The 17246-nt window shown below is 40.2% G+C and overlaps 1 protein-coding gene across 1 annotated transcript in view; it reads left to right on the top strand.

The window, feature by feature from the left end:
- LOC310808671 (metabotropic glutamate receptor 4-like) overlaps window positions 1-17246 on the top strand; it is a gene marked incomplete at its 5' end in the record, with an annotated part of 117742 nt that overhangs the window by 91727 nt on the left and 8769 nt on the right. The window contains 3 exons of the mRNA XM_083675704.1: window positions 2696-2896; window positions 11235-11371; window positions 13470-14405. Of these exons, the coding sequence (XP_083531830.1) occupies window positions 2696-2896; window positions 11235-11371; window positions 13470-14405 (1274 nt within the window). The remainder of the gene's footprint in view (window positions 1-2695; window positions 2897-11234; window positions 11372-13469; window positions 14406-17246) is intronic.

The following is a 17246-nucleotide window of genomic DNA, read 5'->3' as shown; positions in this document are numbered from 1 at the left end:
CATTTTGTTGTGTTACAGATTTATTCTAAAATGGATTCAATTTTTTTTTCTCCTCATCAGTCTACACACAATAGCCCATAATGACAAAGTGAAAACAGGTTTTTAGAAATGTTTGCTAATTTATTAAAAATAAAAAACTGAAATATCACATTCAGACCCTTTTCTATGACACTCGAAATTGAGCTCAGGTGCATCCTGTTTCCATTGATCATCCTTGAGATGTTTCTATGACTTGATTGGAGTCCACCTGTGGTAAATTCAATTGATTGGACATGATTTGGAACAGCACACACCTGTTGAAATAAGGTCCCACAGTTGACAGTGATTGTGTCGAGGCACAGATCTGGGGAAGGGTACAAAAAAATAATTAAAAAAATTAGCAAACATTTCTAAAAACATGGCCTTGTTTTGGCCTTGTCATTATGAGGTATTGTGTGTAGATTGATGAGGAAAAAAAATAATTTAATCCGTGTTAGAATAAGGCTGTACCACAACAAAATGTGGAAAAAATGAAGGGGTCTGAATACTTTCCGAATGCACTGTATAGACCAACATGCAATAGAGACAGAACCCTGTGTTCTATTTTGTTCTATAATCACATCGTTACTGTGCAGTTATAAGTAATTTTGTTATGGACTTTAATGTATGTGTAAATTCAATAATGGTAGAAGAGAGAGCCGTGATGAAAGTAACTTGATGAAAGCCGTGATGAAAGTTGTTTTCCTATTTACTCAGAGATTGATAGAGCTGGCACCGCAATATTTTATGATAAACAACTTATATAATATGTCCTCTACTGTTAGCAACTGTAATTTCATTCCTAAGTTAAGTGAGTTGAAATTAAATACACAGAGAAAACCACCACAACGTTACTTTTGTATCTGCCAGTGGGGCGGTCTTATTTGCATGTTTCCGGTTTGTAATGCTTGTTTCTTTAAACAAATGTGCTGTCAGTCATAATTCCTCATATGTGTCGATTTGAGTAATCAATGCTATAGGTGTAAAATGTATGAAAATGAGCCATGTGTCGACATCAAAATGTTGCGTAACCACAATATTTTTCCACAATATTAGTCAGACTAAAATGGGTTAGATAATTGTTATATTAACCATAATTTCCTCATCGCACTTTAATGGGAATGTAGTAGGAGATTTCTTATCATTTTCAATTACTATTCATGAGCTGTCCTTGTCATGCACCAGGAGCAATCAGGTTCTGTTACTTCTGCCACACCGTTCTCTCCTGTAACTTATCTCTGGCTATCATCCAAGACTAGCTAGCAATATATTTACGCTGTACAACATATGCCAATTAATCATTAGATGGGTTAAGAAAATAAAATGTTTGAAAACTAAAAATAACTAAACATAACTCTGAACAACTGAAAACACTTCAGGATAGTTTTTTTTTTATTACATACTAATTCAGATGTTATGGAGCAGTGAGGTCCAATTTCCGACCTTGACTGGTTGTGTTTCTTTCCTCCCTTGAGCCCCTCCCTAAGCATAGCCCAGTCTCCCACTGTCACTCTCTCCATGCAGGCTATCTGACAAGGTAGCAACTAATTGAAGGACCACGATGTTAATTGAAACCTTGCTTGGTGAATAACACATTTTTAAAGCGTTAGAACAACTCTGGCTATGATTAATATATACCTGTCATAACTTATTACATTAATACTGGAGAATGATTATGCCTGTCTTGCTCTGTCTTTGAGTCCTTCTTGACTACTCTATCACACTCTCTGGCCTTGATTAAGGGAGCTGGGGTCTGCTGCGGCTGTGTTGCTACGAACAGGGAATCAGATAAACAAGACCTGCCAGTCCTCTATGCTTTCTTATCGGATTAATCTTTCCAAAAATAAAGATGACGGTTAGCCTCAAAGGATCTATGATTTAAATTGCACACATCAGGGTCACATATTATTATATGCGTTGGCGCTTTTATCCAAAGCGACTTACGTCGCAGTGAGTGCACACGTTTTTCAGTATCTATGGTCCCAGCAGGAATCAAACCTACAACCTAAGCATTCTTAGCGCCATGCTCTACCAACTGAGCCATAGAGGAGGACCACAGCCACAGAGGAGGACCATTGAGGCACTGCAGTATGAGCAGCATCACCGACAAAGGCCACCAGTTGAGATAAGAGTTGCTGGGTGCAGTGACAACGGTTGAGCTCTGGCTGTGCGTTCACCAAATGAGCCTCGTTGAGTGCCTCTAAGGGGCCCTCGCCTCCAATCATTGGACCACTATAGGAAAGGAAATATGAAAGCCTTATTATCGTGTCCAGCCGCATTTACCATAAAAGGATTTCTCTGATTGATAATAGCAAATAGCATGTCATTGGCGACATGTGTTGATGCCAAGCTAAATTAAATATAGGGAAGAAGGGTCGATTCACAATAAAGCAATCAGAACACTCTAAAAGGGCTATCATTTGCTTGATTTCACAGTTCTTGTTATTATTGCCAAGCCCTTACACGCTCATGTTGGTTGATTGTGGCACAGGCTCAGCCAATCCAAGATCGGCCCCTTTTTTTTCTACAAACATTATGTTGACTGTCTCGATACACACTTTGTGTAAAGTCTGGTGAGACAGTGTTATATTCTGTACTGTATGAGTCAGCTAGTTTGACGTAAGGGTTACGTTGTCTGATGTATTTAACAGAAGCCTCTGTCCCTGTGTCCCTTTAGACCACGAGCGGATCGGAAAAGACTCATCCTACGAGCAGGAGGGGAAAGTCCAGTTTGTGATTGATGCTGTCTATGCCATGGCTCACGCCCTGCACAACATGCATAAAGAGCTCTGTCCTGGCAAAGTGGGCCTCTGCTCCAAGATGGAATCCATTAATGGAACCTTGCTGCTCAAGTTCATTCGCAATGTCAACTTCACAGGTATGTCTTGGCACACACACACACACACACAAACACCCACTCACACACACACACACACACAAACACAAACACCCACTCACACACACACATACACATTCACTCTCACATACACATTCACTCTCACACACACACACACACACATTCACACACACACACAGACACACACACACACACACACTCACACACACACACACACACACACACACACACACACACACATTCACACACACACACACACACACACACGCCCGCGCGATAGAGGCATTCTAAGGTACTATGCTAGTAGTATGGAAGCTTTTCTTTTGTTCTGGAAGGTAAAGCACCAACATAGATTTGTAAAGCTGTTTTATCAATTGGAACAGACTCTTAAACCCATGCATTGCTGTTTTGCTTGAATGCAATGTCTTGAAGTGTAATTATTTTCCGAACAAAGAGTAAAGCAAAAAACACTATGGCTTTTGCAGCTGGCAGAAAGATCCCAGATTTGTCCAGAGAGCAGCATGAAAAATGCCTGAAGAAAACATGAAAGCAAAAGCCAGCTGTTTTGCATGGGAACAAACAGATATCGCAAGCTTATTCTCCCTTAGTCCTGAGAGCTCATATGCATTAGAATAGAAACCCAAGTTGTCAGAGCAACATTTGAAGAGGTGGTATACTCCAGTAATAGAACAGAACTGGAACAAGATTCACACAACTGGTTGTGCTGCAGTGATGGTAGGTACATTGTTTTTGGGAAAAGATACCGTATACTTGAGTTGTGGTGAAATATCTCAAAGGTTTCATTTTCATTTTCTTTCATTTTGCTTTGTGTTTGCAGACACACACACACACACACACACACACACACACACACACACACACACACACACACACACACACACACACACACACACACACACAGGGCTCTTATTAACCTCCTATAAAGGTGCACTGCTCCTTATGTTATACACAGTATATATGGTCCCCTGCTATATTATTATTATTATTATTATTATTATTATTATTATTATTATTATTATATTACACAAAGGGCAGAACTATCAGGTGGTGTATCTGCGTAGGAACATCACAATCACTACCTCCAAAGAACCACATTCCCTGTTAAGCTTGGGAGTGTGATTATTTACTGTACACTGTACAGTACATTTTATGTACACTGAATTGCTCTTATGTCTGCTTAGTAATGATGTGGTAATAGTAAAGTATTATTGCAAAGTAATGTAGTAAGTAACATAGTAATGCTCCTCTGGCATCTGGCAATTGAACTTTGGGTTATTACAAGTGAAGAATCGATTGCTCCTTAATTCACTTATGTAATAACATTTCACCTGTGTTATAATAACACTTCCATATATTACTTGTAATTACTAATAACAAAAACTACCTAATACAATTACTAAGCAATTACAGTGTCACTGCACACATGAGAACGACTTAATCTACGCTGTGATTGACCTGCAAGGCTCATAATAGGGTATATTAACATACCGTATGCTGTGGCTGTTCCTCACGTCTGTGTTTTTGTTGAATCTCTCTCTGTTATGCTTAACAGGGGAGTGTTAATATTTTATTGCTCTAAACGGAGACTAATCTGAAAGCAACAGCATCATAGGTACAGTAGGGGATTTCTAACAGTATGATCAATATTGCACCATTTAGCAAATTGCACGAAATAAACAAGTATATATCCTCACCTGAATCACCAGCTCTTTTTATTTTTCGGGTGGTTGAGGTAAGGGTTAGGGTTATGGTTGGTGTTAGGGTTGGGAATAGCTTCAAAGTGGTTAGGGTAAGTGTAAGTTGTCAGGGTAAGGTATTAGCAAACATAAGCAACAACAGTTAGCAAAGAAAACAATTAAAAACACTTTTGTCAAAATTGTCCCAAGGCAGATTCCAACCTGCGAAGTTCGGGTTGCAAGTCTTGGTTATACGCCCTTCGGTATTCCGGCCTCCAACCTACCATCCTTTATTTTTGTGTCATGACTTTGATGATTAAGTCTTATATATAATGTGACGAATAGGATTCTTCCGTTTGTATCAATAGCTATGAGAATTACGTCTGATAATATGACGAAAAATAATAGATAATATTTGCACGTTTAGATTAGGATACAGGTCTGGGAAATGACCATATATCCAGGTCACTCCTCATTTGTCTGTCTTAAACTTCATGAAAAGATACAGAGTAAATGTATATTTGGATGACATTGTTGTACTGTAATTGTCAATGGCAATTTTGAGTGATAACTTCATGCACCTTATTTGGAATTGTAGCGTTGAGCTGGATTGGGCTGAGTGGTGGCTTTAATATTGAAGGGTCAGTCAGTAACTCAACTACATTGCATACAGTGTCACACGAATGAAACAATGGGTACAATTTTCGAAACTCAGAAGAGGCACAACCGTTGACATGGTGCATAATTTATATCCCCTTTCTTCCTCTGCTGTCTCCAATTCAGTGAGTCGCCAACCTGGAAAAAGGTTGCAAGTCTTTTATTCAGGGCCTTCCATTACTGGAAGACTTCTTAGTAGTAAAACTGACAGTATCAGAGTTAAACCTAAGATGGCCTTAAAAATCGATGCCACAAACACATTACTGGAAGGATGTACTGCTTTGAAGAGTCTTACAGAACATTAGAATTGAAAATCTAAAAGGCTTTTACCAAAACAACAGGAAGTGTTGACATGATCCCAGTATTCTGGGAACTATCTCTGAGCACCCATGCTGACTAAAGGAAAGAGGACACTCCTGATATTGTTGATGAGGTTGATACAGCACGTATTGATGTAAGGTACTTATTGATGTTGCACAGTACGTTCTCCTGTTCTAGAAGCCTGGCATGCTCTGCTCTCCCTGTGGTGTGTAATGTGTGCATCAAACAACATAAAAGCATATGTTAGTTTTGTTTACAATATTAGGCTAAATAAGAATTGTTGGTAAATCTCACAAAACAATGTTTGTCTCTCTCTGTGTTCTTTCGAAACATGGATATTTTCCCTCAGCATAGAGAATAGCCGCATTCAAAGGACAGGAACCCGGCGCATAAACTCTGTCATTGTAAGGACTGTTAATTGTTGCAACTGTCTGCGTATGAAAGTTTAATAACAGAGTACAGAAGCATAAACTGCAAATGCCTTCCTCCCTACCAAGCAACTAACAAAATTATGTGCCATGACAAACAGCAAGGGGAGGGTAAAATACTGCTTGGAACACAATGGAGCGCCCTTTTCTGAGTTCAGTGTCACAAAGAGATGAGTGGGAAATGCTGACAGGACAATCAGCCCCAGCATCGGCCCTTAGCTCTGCTCAACTGGATGACTAATAACAAGGAAAGGCTCAGCATGCAAGAGTGGCTGTAAATTACAGCGTGGATCACCAGCGAAGTTCTGTGCTTTCAAAGTCTCCTTCAGAATTTACAGGGAAACAAAAGGAAGCTAATGTGTAGTTGTTTTAACTTTCATTGTTGGCTTGGTTGCATTTGCTCAGGCAGAGTTGGTGAGGATGAGGATGTTTAGTGGAAGTGTTACGGATTTACATACGGTGCCCCGCGCAAGTAATGGACAGCGAAGCATTTTTTCTTCTTCACGCTCTACACTCTAAAAGTTTGCACTTGAAATCTTTGATTCTCAGCTTTTTGAAACACCTTGTCAAGCCAATTGTCCCGTTACTTTTGGGTACCCTGAAACAAGGGGACTCTGCATAAAAAGTGTTGTAATTTCTGAATGGCGAAACCAATATATGTATACAAATACTATCAAATAAAAGCAAGAGAATCTCTACTTTAACCTCATGGTAATGTTTGTTCCAAACTTTTGGAGTGTGGAGCTAAAAGAAGAAAACATGCTTCACATTCCCACTACCCATTGCTTACGCAGGGCACTGCATTATTTGCGTAAGCTAGATTTTTGGGCTCTGGATGCATTAAGACAACGAGGCCAGTTACACCTAGAACCCTCCATCATCAGGCCTAGCCCTGAAATAAGACTGACAATGCAACTCTTTATGACAAATCGCATGGCACTGTGAATGGAGATGGTGCAGATGTGATTACTCAGACATTCATTCAGAAAACCATTGACTCATCCATGCTTCTAAGAACACCTACTATCTCCAAAATAACCCTCGATGACTATCATCCTTTTTTTTATCACTGACAATGTAGTCTCCCTTTGTTATTGCTACACTGTTGGTTAATGGCGCAGATGCGACATGTTCTTTGTAAGAGGACAGAACACCCTGAGGTGATGCAAAGAGCTCTGGTGTCTTACAGCCAGCTAAAGCTTGAACAAGATTTTACTCTGTTTTTCCTTGGGGATGCCTGATTGACTCTGGGACGTTGTTTTGAATTAGTGGTTTACATTCAGCTCAGGGTGAGAGCTCAGGGTAGGCCACATTGCACGCATGTTAAGTGTATTCAGACACTGTTCACACATTCCTGATAGCATGTACAAACTGATGGTAGAATAATTTAATATTTATGGCACAGATGTAGAATATTCTGTGAATAATTCCCTAGGAGACATCCTGCATCGCAACCATGCATTTATTCATTTTGCAGTCAACCTTTCTGATTCTGTTCAATACAGAATATGCACTGTGTACACAGTGCACCCAACTTAAGGACATACTATTGAATGGAAAGTGATGGCAACATAAATAGTAACTTACATCAATACACATTGAATGACTATTGATACGTGGTGTTCATATAGGCCTACCTAAACGTGGTGTTCATATAGGCATTTTTCATAAACATTTACAGTATAAGAAGGATAATCATGAATACATTAGTATAAGCATCTGTAAAATGAATAATCAAAGAGTTACAGGGGTTTCTCAATTTAAAAACTACTCACAATAACTTTCAAAGAGCAAAAGAGCATATCAATAGTGCTGTGGAATGTATTGTTTGGATTATGTATTGTTTGGGTGAGTATGATGTGTTCTCTTTCCGTCGACTCTGCTTGAACCCTCACTGTGGGACACTTCGCTGAAGAACCCAATCACACCTGGTACAGGTGACAGGTGACACCAGGTCTTCAGCAAAAAGAACACAAGAGTGCGTGTCCCATAGTGAGCGGTTTCCCACATCTCCTTCAGAGACGCTGGGTTACATCTGTGACCTTTAGTTCTTACTTTATAGATTTTCTGACCCCTCTTCTGAGCCAATACTGCTGCTTTACAATAGAACACTGGTGCCATAGAACACTAGTTTTCACACTTTCATTAAGTGTGGGCTTTGACAGTGACAAAACTAAAGTAAAGCAGTAACTTCAGAGATAATGGAGATGGACTCGTCTTTCCTACAGTACAATTGCTTCAAGGCACAAAGCCACAGGCCTTTAAAGCCATTCAATCTTTTCAAAACACAAAACGACATGGAGAGAGTTGACGGTAAAATACCCTTAGATTCATCCAACACCCTTGTAAGCCTTTTAAAGAGGTAAGGTGTGCCAATGTAGGCCTATTTTCCCATGCCCTAATGAATGAGTTCTAAAGGTTGTCATTTTTCTCGGAGAGAGAGGGGTATAAACCTTTCTAATTCAAACTCATATCTTTTCAATTCCTTGCACACCACTTCATCAAAATGATATAGAAAGCGACTCCTACAAATGTTTTTTTTTTTTTTTTTTTTTTATTCTTGTGAAATCCACAGTGGAGGCTGCCTGCAAAGGCATTCTCATATCTCACCACAGATAACAGCCTAAGTTTGCAAACTGAGAATATTGATTGTGTCAGTCTTGTCTTTGATCTGGGTCTTAAAAGTCTCAAGCTCAGTTCTGGCACCATTTTCTCTCTAAACCCTCATGGATATAGACATTTCCCACAAGAACCTATTCTTTGAATAGGCTACACATTCACAGACATTGTTATCTCAGATGAGTATACAGAGCGCACATAAGTGTCTCATCTTATTAGTAATGATTAACATGGTTGGGTAATACTTTACATTACGTGTCTCTGTACTTGCTACCTGTTATTTATCTGTACGTAGTTTAGGGACCGATCGTTATTTATGGTGGAGGGTACATGGAGGGATTTGGGAGAGGGTTATGTGTCTTCAATTTCAGTCAGGGGAGGGTTATGTGTTTTTTTAATACAGTCAAGGGTCGGGTCATGCAAATTGCAATTTATACAATTTCAATATCGAACACTTCAGAATTCAACACTGTGAATTCTGCCATTAAGCTCCTTTTGCTGTCCTCTCTGTATGCCAAAGCCCAGCGCGTTGAAAGATATTACCATTTATTATAATTTCAATATAAGACTGGTGTAAAGACAAGACTGTTCAATACATTTGGAATGCGGGCGTGTACTGTACAGTGTGTGTGTTTTTAATGTGAGTCTTAAAATGCTTTGAATTTGTCCACACCGTAATGCTGTCCAACATGGATAGTCAGGCATCATTGGGTAAGGCAGGGTATGGCAGCTGCGAAACATTTGGTGAATATAGGCATACGAATATCGTTTTGGAAAATTCCTTTCAGTTCTGTATGCCTGGGCTACTTATTTAATTATAATTCCTTTCATAGAATAGTTTTCGCAGCCTTCACTGAAGCAATTCATGGGTATGCCCTGTGTCCTGTGTAGCCTAAGTAAAATAATCAATGAGTAGTAGGTTACTTTTAGAAAGTGCCTATGCTTGCTCAATGAAGCACATTGAAACAATGATTCTCATTGAACACTGACTCTCTCCAAGTTAAATACAATATGTGCCCTTCATACATGGCATTAAATTGATGCAGGATAGCAGGATTTTCTCCCCAGTGTTGTGGCTGGGTATCAAGTGAAATGCTGCTTAAAAATGTTGCTGTAGAATTGTATGAAATGCGCTTTACAAAACACCAAATTTTCCTGGGAGAGGACTCCCAGGCCCTCAAATCAAATTAGCATTATGAATTTTTGCACCAATGATTCTGTAATAGGCCTACCATAGGTTTAGCTGAAAACGCCACTCGTGATAGCACTATTTAGTTTTTCGACCATGTTTTGTTTAAAGGACACTTTTCTCATGCATTCCTTTGACCCCCTCAGGTGAACCCCTCTCTTGTGCTCACGTTGCGTTCTGGCATCTCCTGATTGGTTACAAATAAACCACTGACCCACAATGACTAAACACCGCCAAACCCGGAGCCTGCGTGCAAAACTAGTTCGATTTATTTGAAAAACAAAACATTTTGATTGCTACTTCTGAAGAGGTTCTGAAGAGACATACAAATAAAGAATATCCTCTTATAGCCTATTCGATTTTATAATAAGTCAGCATTAAAATGAAGCATCTTGTATTTTGAATCCCCCTTTGTTCGTGGTTCAATGCTTCAGCCTTCAAAGGTTGCTAACACTCACACACTAACCCTCATAGCCGAGATCTGAGAACTAACTTGCAAGCACACCTACGTATGTGTATTTCTTTGAAGTGCTAAAGTGTGGGATGTCAAGTGCCGCCAAAGTGAGCAACCACCATATTTCAAAGAGCTCAAGGGAATGTGTTGTGCAGTGGTGGGAAGAGAAAGAGGCAGAGAGAGAGAGAGAGAGAGTCACTAACTATCTCTGGCCTTCTCCCTCATGTCTAGCCAAACTAATACAGGGCAGCTGTGGTTCTCCACAATTGTTTCCCGATAGTAAATCTCACAACCCCCACACCCCTCATTCGTAACACATTCAGAAGTTGGAGAGAGGGGTTTGTGGGCTGGCTTGGGACCAGGCAAACACAGAGGGGCAGGTGGGGGGAGGGACCTCAATGTGGTGATCAGGTCCCATGCTGTCATTAGCTCACGCTCTGAGAGGGCTTTGGGGCCAACGTGTGACAAGGCAACAAGCAAAATGAAAGAGTGCGAAATTATATGAGAATGGGCACAGACAGCAGATCTGGTCCTGTCCTAAGGGACGTCCCTCATGGCTGTCAGCTTCCATTTTATTCCACTTATTAACAGCCTAGTAAGAGTATCCAAGCCCTGAAGTAACCTCATTCACATAGTGCATGAGTGACACCAAAAAGTAAAGTGTAATATTAACAAATTGGCAACATTATGAATGGTAAAACAAGCCTACATACATACTTTTTATGGTCTTATACTGTAGTTGAGAGATAAACGTAGTCTGCGCACATCCAAAACAAAAGCCCAGGTGCTAGGTCGACGTGACGATTGCTGAAAATTAGCTAGTTCTACATACTGGTTTCTGCTCCCAAAATGTGTAGTTTATTAGGAAAATATTTCAGCCAAATATTTCAACTAGTGAAGATCTCTCTCAGTTATGTTGTAGTACGAAATGGTCTGCAGAGGATGTGGTAGATGGACTGCATTAACTTATTTGTTCTCTTTCCCTCTTCTGCAGGAATTGCAGGAACTCCAGTGGTGTTCAATGTGAACGGAGATGCTCCTGGTCGCTATGAGATCTACCAGTACCAGATCAAGAACAACAACACAGAGTACAAGATCATAGGCCGTTGGACAGACCATCTCCATTTAGATGTAAGGCTATATTCCACGAGTTTTTAGAAGAGAATTGACAGTGTTAATTTGTTTTGGGCTAGTGAAAGTACAGGTAGAGAGAAAAGGATACAGATACATTTACCACATTGAACAGATGTAAGTTTCTGATATCAACAAATTACTGGTCTAGATTGTGTGGTCTCTGAGTTGTAAAGTTAATTGCAAATTTTTTTTAAAATTGCCCCCGGTCTCCCCTACACAATGTGGTTTCAAGGCATGGTGTATGCTGTAAAAGTAAAACAACCTTGTTGGCATTCAAACATTGTTTACTTGGCTGATACTACCATCTCAGTTAACCGTAGGCATCTGAAACTTATAATAATGACAAATTCAAATGCAAGTTTCTGATATCAACAAATTACTGGTCTAGATTGAGTGGTCTCTGAGTGGTAAAGTTAATTGCAAACATTTTTAAAAATTGCCCCCGGTCTCTTTTACATGATGTGGTTTCAAGGCATGGTGTTTGCTGGAAAAGTAAAACAACCTTGTTGCCATTCAAACATTGTTTACTTGGCTGATACTACCATCTCAGTTAACCGTAGGCATCTGAAACTTATAATAATAACAAACTCAATGGCAATAAGACACCATTGGGATGTGGCATTTAGTTATGTTAGAATTACTATCGTACCAAATTAGCTTGTTCTTCTTCAGTTAGGGTGAAAAATAAGTGCATTTTAAAGGTTACATCTGTATCTGTAAATGTATAACCCTCCAAACCCCCTTCACTGGCTTTTTTGCAACAGAGTCAAACAACCGACAAATTTCGACAAATTTGATTGAGAATTGCTCCTAGCTATTTCTGCCGTTACTTTCCCAAATAGCCCTGTGAATGAGTAGCATCACCACTCGATGCTTCCATTTTTGGGGTATTCTTTTGGCTGGCTGGCATGGGCCTTTAAGTAAGAGCAGAGCTAGGCAGTTTCAATTAAGTTATACTCTATGAACAATGCTTTTCTCTTCTTTTAAGATAAGAACAACTTTTAAAGCAATGACTTCTTGACTGAAAGATTGTGTAGTCGTGTTAAATAGTATACATCATCTTCAAAACAAATGCCGCCTTTGATCCCACAATTCCCTTGTATTTGCTTCTGAGTGTGTTTGAATTCATTCAAATCCACTAAAAGTTAATTGAATTGTGGCCTCATGCATATGCAAAGGTCTTTTTAATATGCCAGAACATAAACAAGATAGTTGTGGCCAGACATTGTGATTGGTGGTAATGACTTTGTTTTATTCATACACTGCACAGTTAAGATAAACTTTTTTTGTGTTAAAAAAAATGTTATTCCAGATAGCTTATCCAATTCCAATTATTCAAGGAAAAAACAAACAGTGCGTACTACACATTTATGACTGTTTCTACGTTTAGCAAAACAACTTTGGATTGTGATAAATCAGCAATAGCTTAAGTACTGTAAAATAATTATAATAATACATGGGGGAAGATTGAATGGTACTGTATGGACATACATAGATAGAAACTTTATAGAAACGTTATTTATCCCTAGGGGAAATTCAGGTTCCAAGTAGCTTAAAGACACATACACATACAACATACAACATGCAATAGTATATTGTACATACATAGATAGTATATAATCTGAACTGACTAATGCAATGCTAAATAAAATGGTAACATTTAACATTAAGGTGCCCTTTATAAAGGGTTTATAAATGCTTTACTTTATATCTAGTTTATAAACTATTGATTATTTGTTTATAAATCATTTATAAACCATTAACAAGCATTTAGAAAGCATGAATAACTGTGCCCCTAAATTTAAATGCACTATAGTATTTAGCAAGCACCAAATGGCTGTCAAACTGCAGTCTTAAATAATGATTTATATCTGCTTGTTAATACATTTACAGTTACATTTACATTTATGGCATTTAGCAGATGCCTTTATCCAAAGCGACTTACAACAAAGGCTTACAACTATTATAAACTATCCTTTCTAATAGCTTATAAAGGATTTGTAAACAAATAATTCATAGTTTCTTAACTAGTTACACACCATTTTTAAACCCTTTTTTGAATGTAAAGTCCTCTCCATCCTGTCTTCCCTGCCAGACTAAGGAGATGCGGTGGCCTGGGGGAACTCGCCAGGTGCCCTCCTCGATCTGCAGCCAGCCCTGCCGCCCTGGTGAAAAGAAGAAGTCGGTGAAGGGCATCCCGTGCTGCTGGCTCTGCGAACGCTGTGATGGCTTCCAGTACCAGGCTGACACCTACTCCTGTAAAATGTGCCGCTTTGATTTGAGGCCCAATGAGAACCACACAGAATGCCAGCCCATCCCCATTGTCAAGCTGGAGTGGAGTTCTCCCTGGGCAGTCATCCCCGTCCTCATCGCCGTCTTTGGTATCATGGCCACCATGTTTGTTGTCGCCACCTTTATCCGCTACAACGACACTCCTATCGTCAAGGCGTCAGGCCGTGAACTCAGCTATGTGCTGCTTACAGGTATCTTTCTGTGCTACGCTACTACATTCCTCATGATCTCCGCCCCCGACGTGGGGATCTGCTCCCTCCGCCGGATCTTCCTGGGCTTAGGAATGAGCATTAGCTATGCAGCACTGCTCACCAAGACCAACCGTATCTACCGGATCTTCGAGCAGGGCAAGAAGTCTGTCAGTGCCCCGCGTTTCATCTCTCCAGCATCTCAGCTGGTCATCACCTTCAGTCTGATCTCAGTGCAGCTTCTTGGGGTGTGCATCTGGTTCGGTGTGGACCCATCCCAAGCCATCATCGACTACGAGGACCAGCGCACAGCCAATCCAGACATGGCCCGTGGTGTGCTCAAGTGTGACATCTCAGACCTGTCTCTGATCTGCCTGCTGGGCTTCAGCATGCTGCTCATGGTCACCTGCACAGTGTATGCCATCAAGACCAGAGGGGTGCCAGAGACCTTCAACGAGGCAAAGCCCATCGGCTTCACCATGTATACCACCTGCATCGTTTGGCTCGCCTTCATTCCCATCTTCTTTGGGACCTCACAGTCAACAGAAAAGGTACGTTTTAGCCATTTCACTCATTTTGAAAAAAATGGTTAGGGTTAGGGTTAGAACTTGAATCATCTCATACTGGCCCAGTTGATTCCCCCTTATCTTGAACCTGCTCTCTCATCTATAATTAACCATATCAAACAGGCTTTGCTAAAAAAAACATCACTCTTTTTTAAGAAAAGGTATGTTTATTTAGAAAATACATAGCCTAAACCTGACTTGGGATATTCATATTTTAAGTGTGGAAAGTACATTTTTCCTCCCAAACACTGGTCATGTCATTCTTGTCAATTACTCTATAAGTAAAACATTCTTTCATAGTCATCGAAGTACATATTGTTACTGTATCGTTCATGAAAAGATAATTTATTTTTTCATTTCATTTCGTTTTATAAGATCTTGAACATGGTTCAAACTATGCTGTAAAGATTGTCATCCTTGACAATCGTTCCTTACTCATAAACTCCCTCCTGTTTTGAAGTACAGTATGGTCTAAAGTTGGCCAATTGAACCCACAACAATTCCTTAAATTGTGTGTGAATGGTGTGCACTGTGAAGAACAAACCAATTAAATTCACTGGTGTATACAAAAAATTGGCTGACAGTTTTTCCATTTGGAGTTACATTTGCACTATGGTTCATTGTGAGGAAAATGGCCCACTCAAATTGATCTTGTTGTATAACATCAGTCTCTTGTGTTTGTGGACGCTTCAGCTATTCATCATGTGAGAAGATGTGCTTTCTGCTCCACTCAGGGGATTACCAGGCTTTGAGAGCTGACTTGTGTGGATAATTCATTTCACCTCAAGTTTGTTTGGATTCGTTTTCTTTGATTGTGTTTCCCTGTATGCGTTTGATTCAGCTTCATTGGGAGGGAATGCCAAGTAGTCTATCATCACACTCTCATGCACAAAGAAATAGATGAGAGATGCGTGCCACATAGCAGATGCTCTTCACATGTGGAGCAGCTACCAATAACAAGTTATCAACAACACAAATTATTACAGACACACTCGGTGACTTTCTAAGCTATAAACAAATGGATGTTGAACTTGTTATGCCTTTAAGGGCCAAAAACATATTGTGTTGGAAATAATATGATGGGATTCTTACAGTATGTCATTTCTCATTACATTTAATCTGGCTGCAAAGGCTTCATTCCCTTCCACTCTGGCAAGAGATGAGGGGACCCATTTCAGAAATTTGCCTACAAAGATAAGATCCTTAGTCCTTGTAAATGTCATTGCTTTTCTTTTATGTAATTTTCCATCACCCTCTGTAGTTTATGGTCAATTACCTGGTTATAAGAAATTACATTTGACCCAGGATCCGTGAGGGAGATGTGAGTCATATGTTAGGTGTATCCATGTCTTTGTTATTCAGCCTCTCTCTCTCTCTCTCTCTATCTCCTCCCTGTGTGCTTCATGTGAACACGCACTGTAATGTTAGTGGTGAAATGCCACGTCTTTCCCAAAGCAGATACCCTCAGCGCAACAGAAACAGAAGAAAACAGCATGCAATCCGAGACAGGAGGAAAACTGTTGAGTTCATGACACCGGTGTGGGAAACTGAAGTACACATGTTTGCCCTTTGTTATGTCACCGCTCAAACTGTAGCCACGGTGATACAATACTCAAGGCTGTTTGGTTACTGTGTACACTGTAGTTCATACCATAACCGGAGACAACAACAAAACCATTGAAAGCCACATATTGTGCAGTAGCTATCAGCAGCTACAGTGTGTGCTGAAAGCAAATAATTAAGACAGCCAGGTTACTTTAAACAACACATAATTGGCACTCACTCTATGAAAAACATACCCTAAGGCTTAGTATTGCCTGAGCACAGGAGCTTTGATGTACTGGAGTCAGACCTGCAATCTGATTGGAGGTTGGCAACATGTCTTGCATGATGTGGTTGTAATTACAATGTCAAGTTGCGAGGTTCACAGTGCTCTGTCTTAATTCATCAGCGCACACCATTTTGATTTTTTAAGGAGAAAATAAACTACTGCTCCTGGCAAAAGCTTGTGGACAGCGTGTTGCCTCGAGGCAAGTGAAATTCACTGAGTAAATGTTGGTTGCGGTGGTTCTCTCTCCTGCTAAGCATGTACGGTGCATGAACGAGTGTTTTTAAAATGAATTTCAGCTGTAAGGGTACATTTACAGTATGAGCAGTGTGTCGCCTACAACTAGCTCCTATCTAACCACCTGAGGTCATGGGTTAATGTTTTGGGGGGGTTTCATTTCACAACAAGACAGACGATAATGACAGAGGGAATGCCTTGGGAGACGAGCGAAAGCTGGCGGGCTTAAGACACTTGTGGTTGATTGGCAGCAGGAGTACCGTCGGCACAGTTGGTGGTGGGTGGCGGCAGACTGGCAGGTAGCGATAGGACTCTGTTAATTGTGGTTTTGTCTCCCAGCTGAAAGGAGGGTGGCTCTGAACCAAGCTCTCTGTGTATTTGATAAAGAGGACAAGGCAGCTGATTGGCAGCGTTGTCAGGACAGGGCTCATCATGCATGACAATTATGCTCTGCCAATTATGGGACATTTGACGTCCATGCAAGGGAGACCGTGAGGCTGGGCATGACTTATTCCATCTCTCTGGCCATGCACAAGGTATAACACATAATGAGGCAACAACAGGAGGGATAACTTATGTTGTTCAGCGGTTGCCCAGTAGCTTCTGTACTTCTATGAAAGTTTGAAATAGACGGGAAGCAGTGACGAGTAGACTAACTCTCTGTTCTGAACAACAGAAGCAGATGCTTATGAAAGCACAAAACAGCCTTAAAATGTATTCCTTCTGTATATCGCACACACACACACACACACACACACACA

The sequence above is a fragment of the Argentina silus genome (assembly GCF_951799395.1).
Source record: "Argentina silus genome assembly, chromosome: 8".
NCBI classification, from domain to species: Eukaryota; Metazoa; Chordata; class Actinopteri; order Argentiniformes; family Argentinidae; genus Argentina; species Argentina silus.
This window is presented reverse-complemented; position numbering and strand designations above follow the sequence as displayed.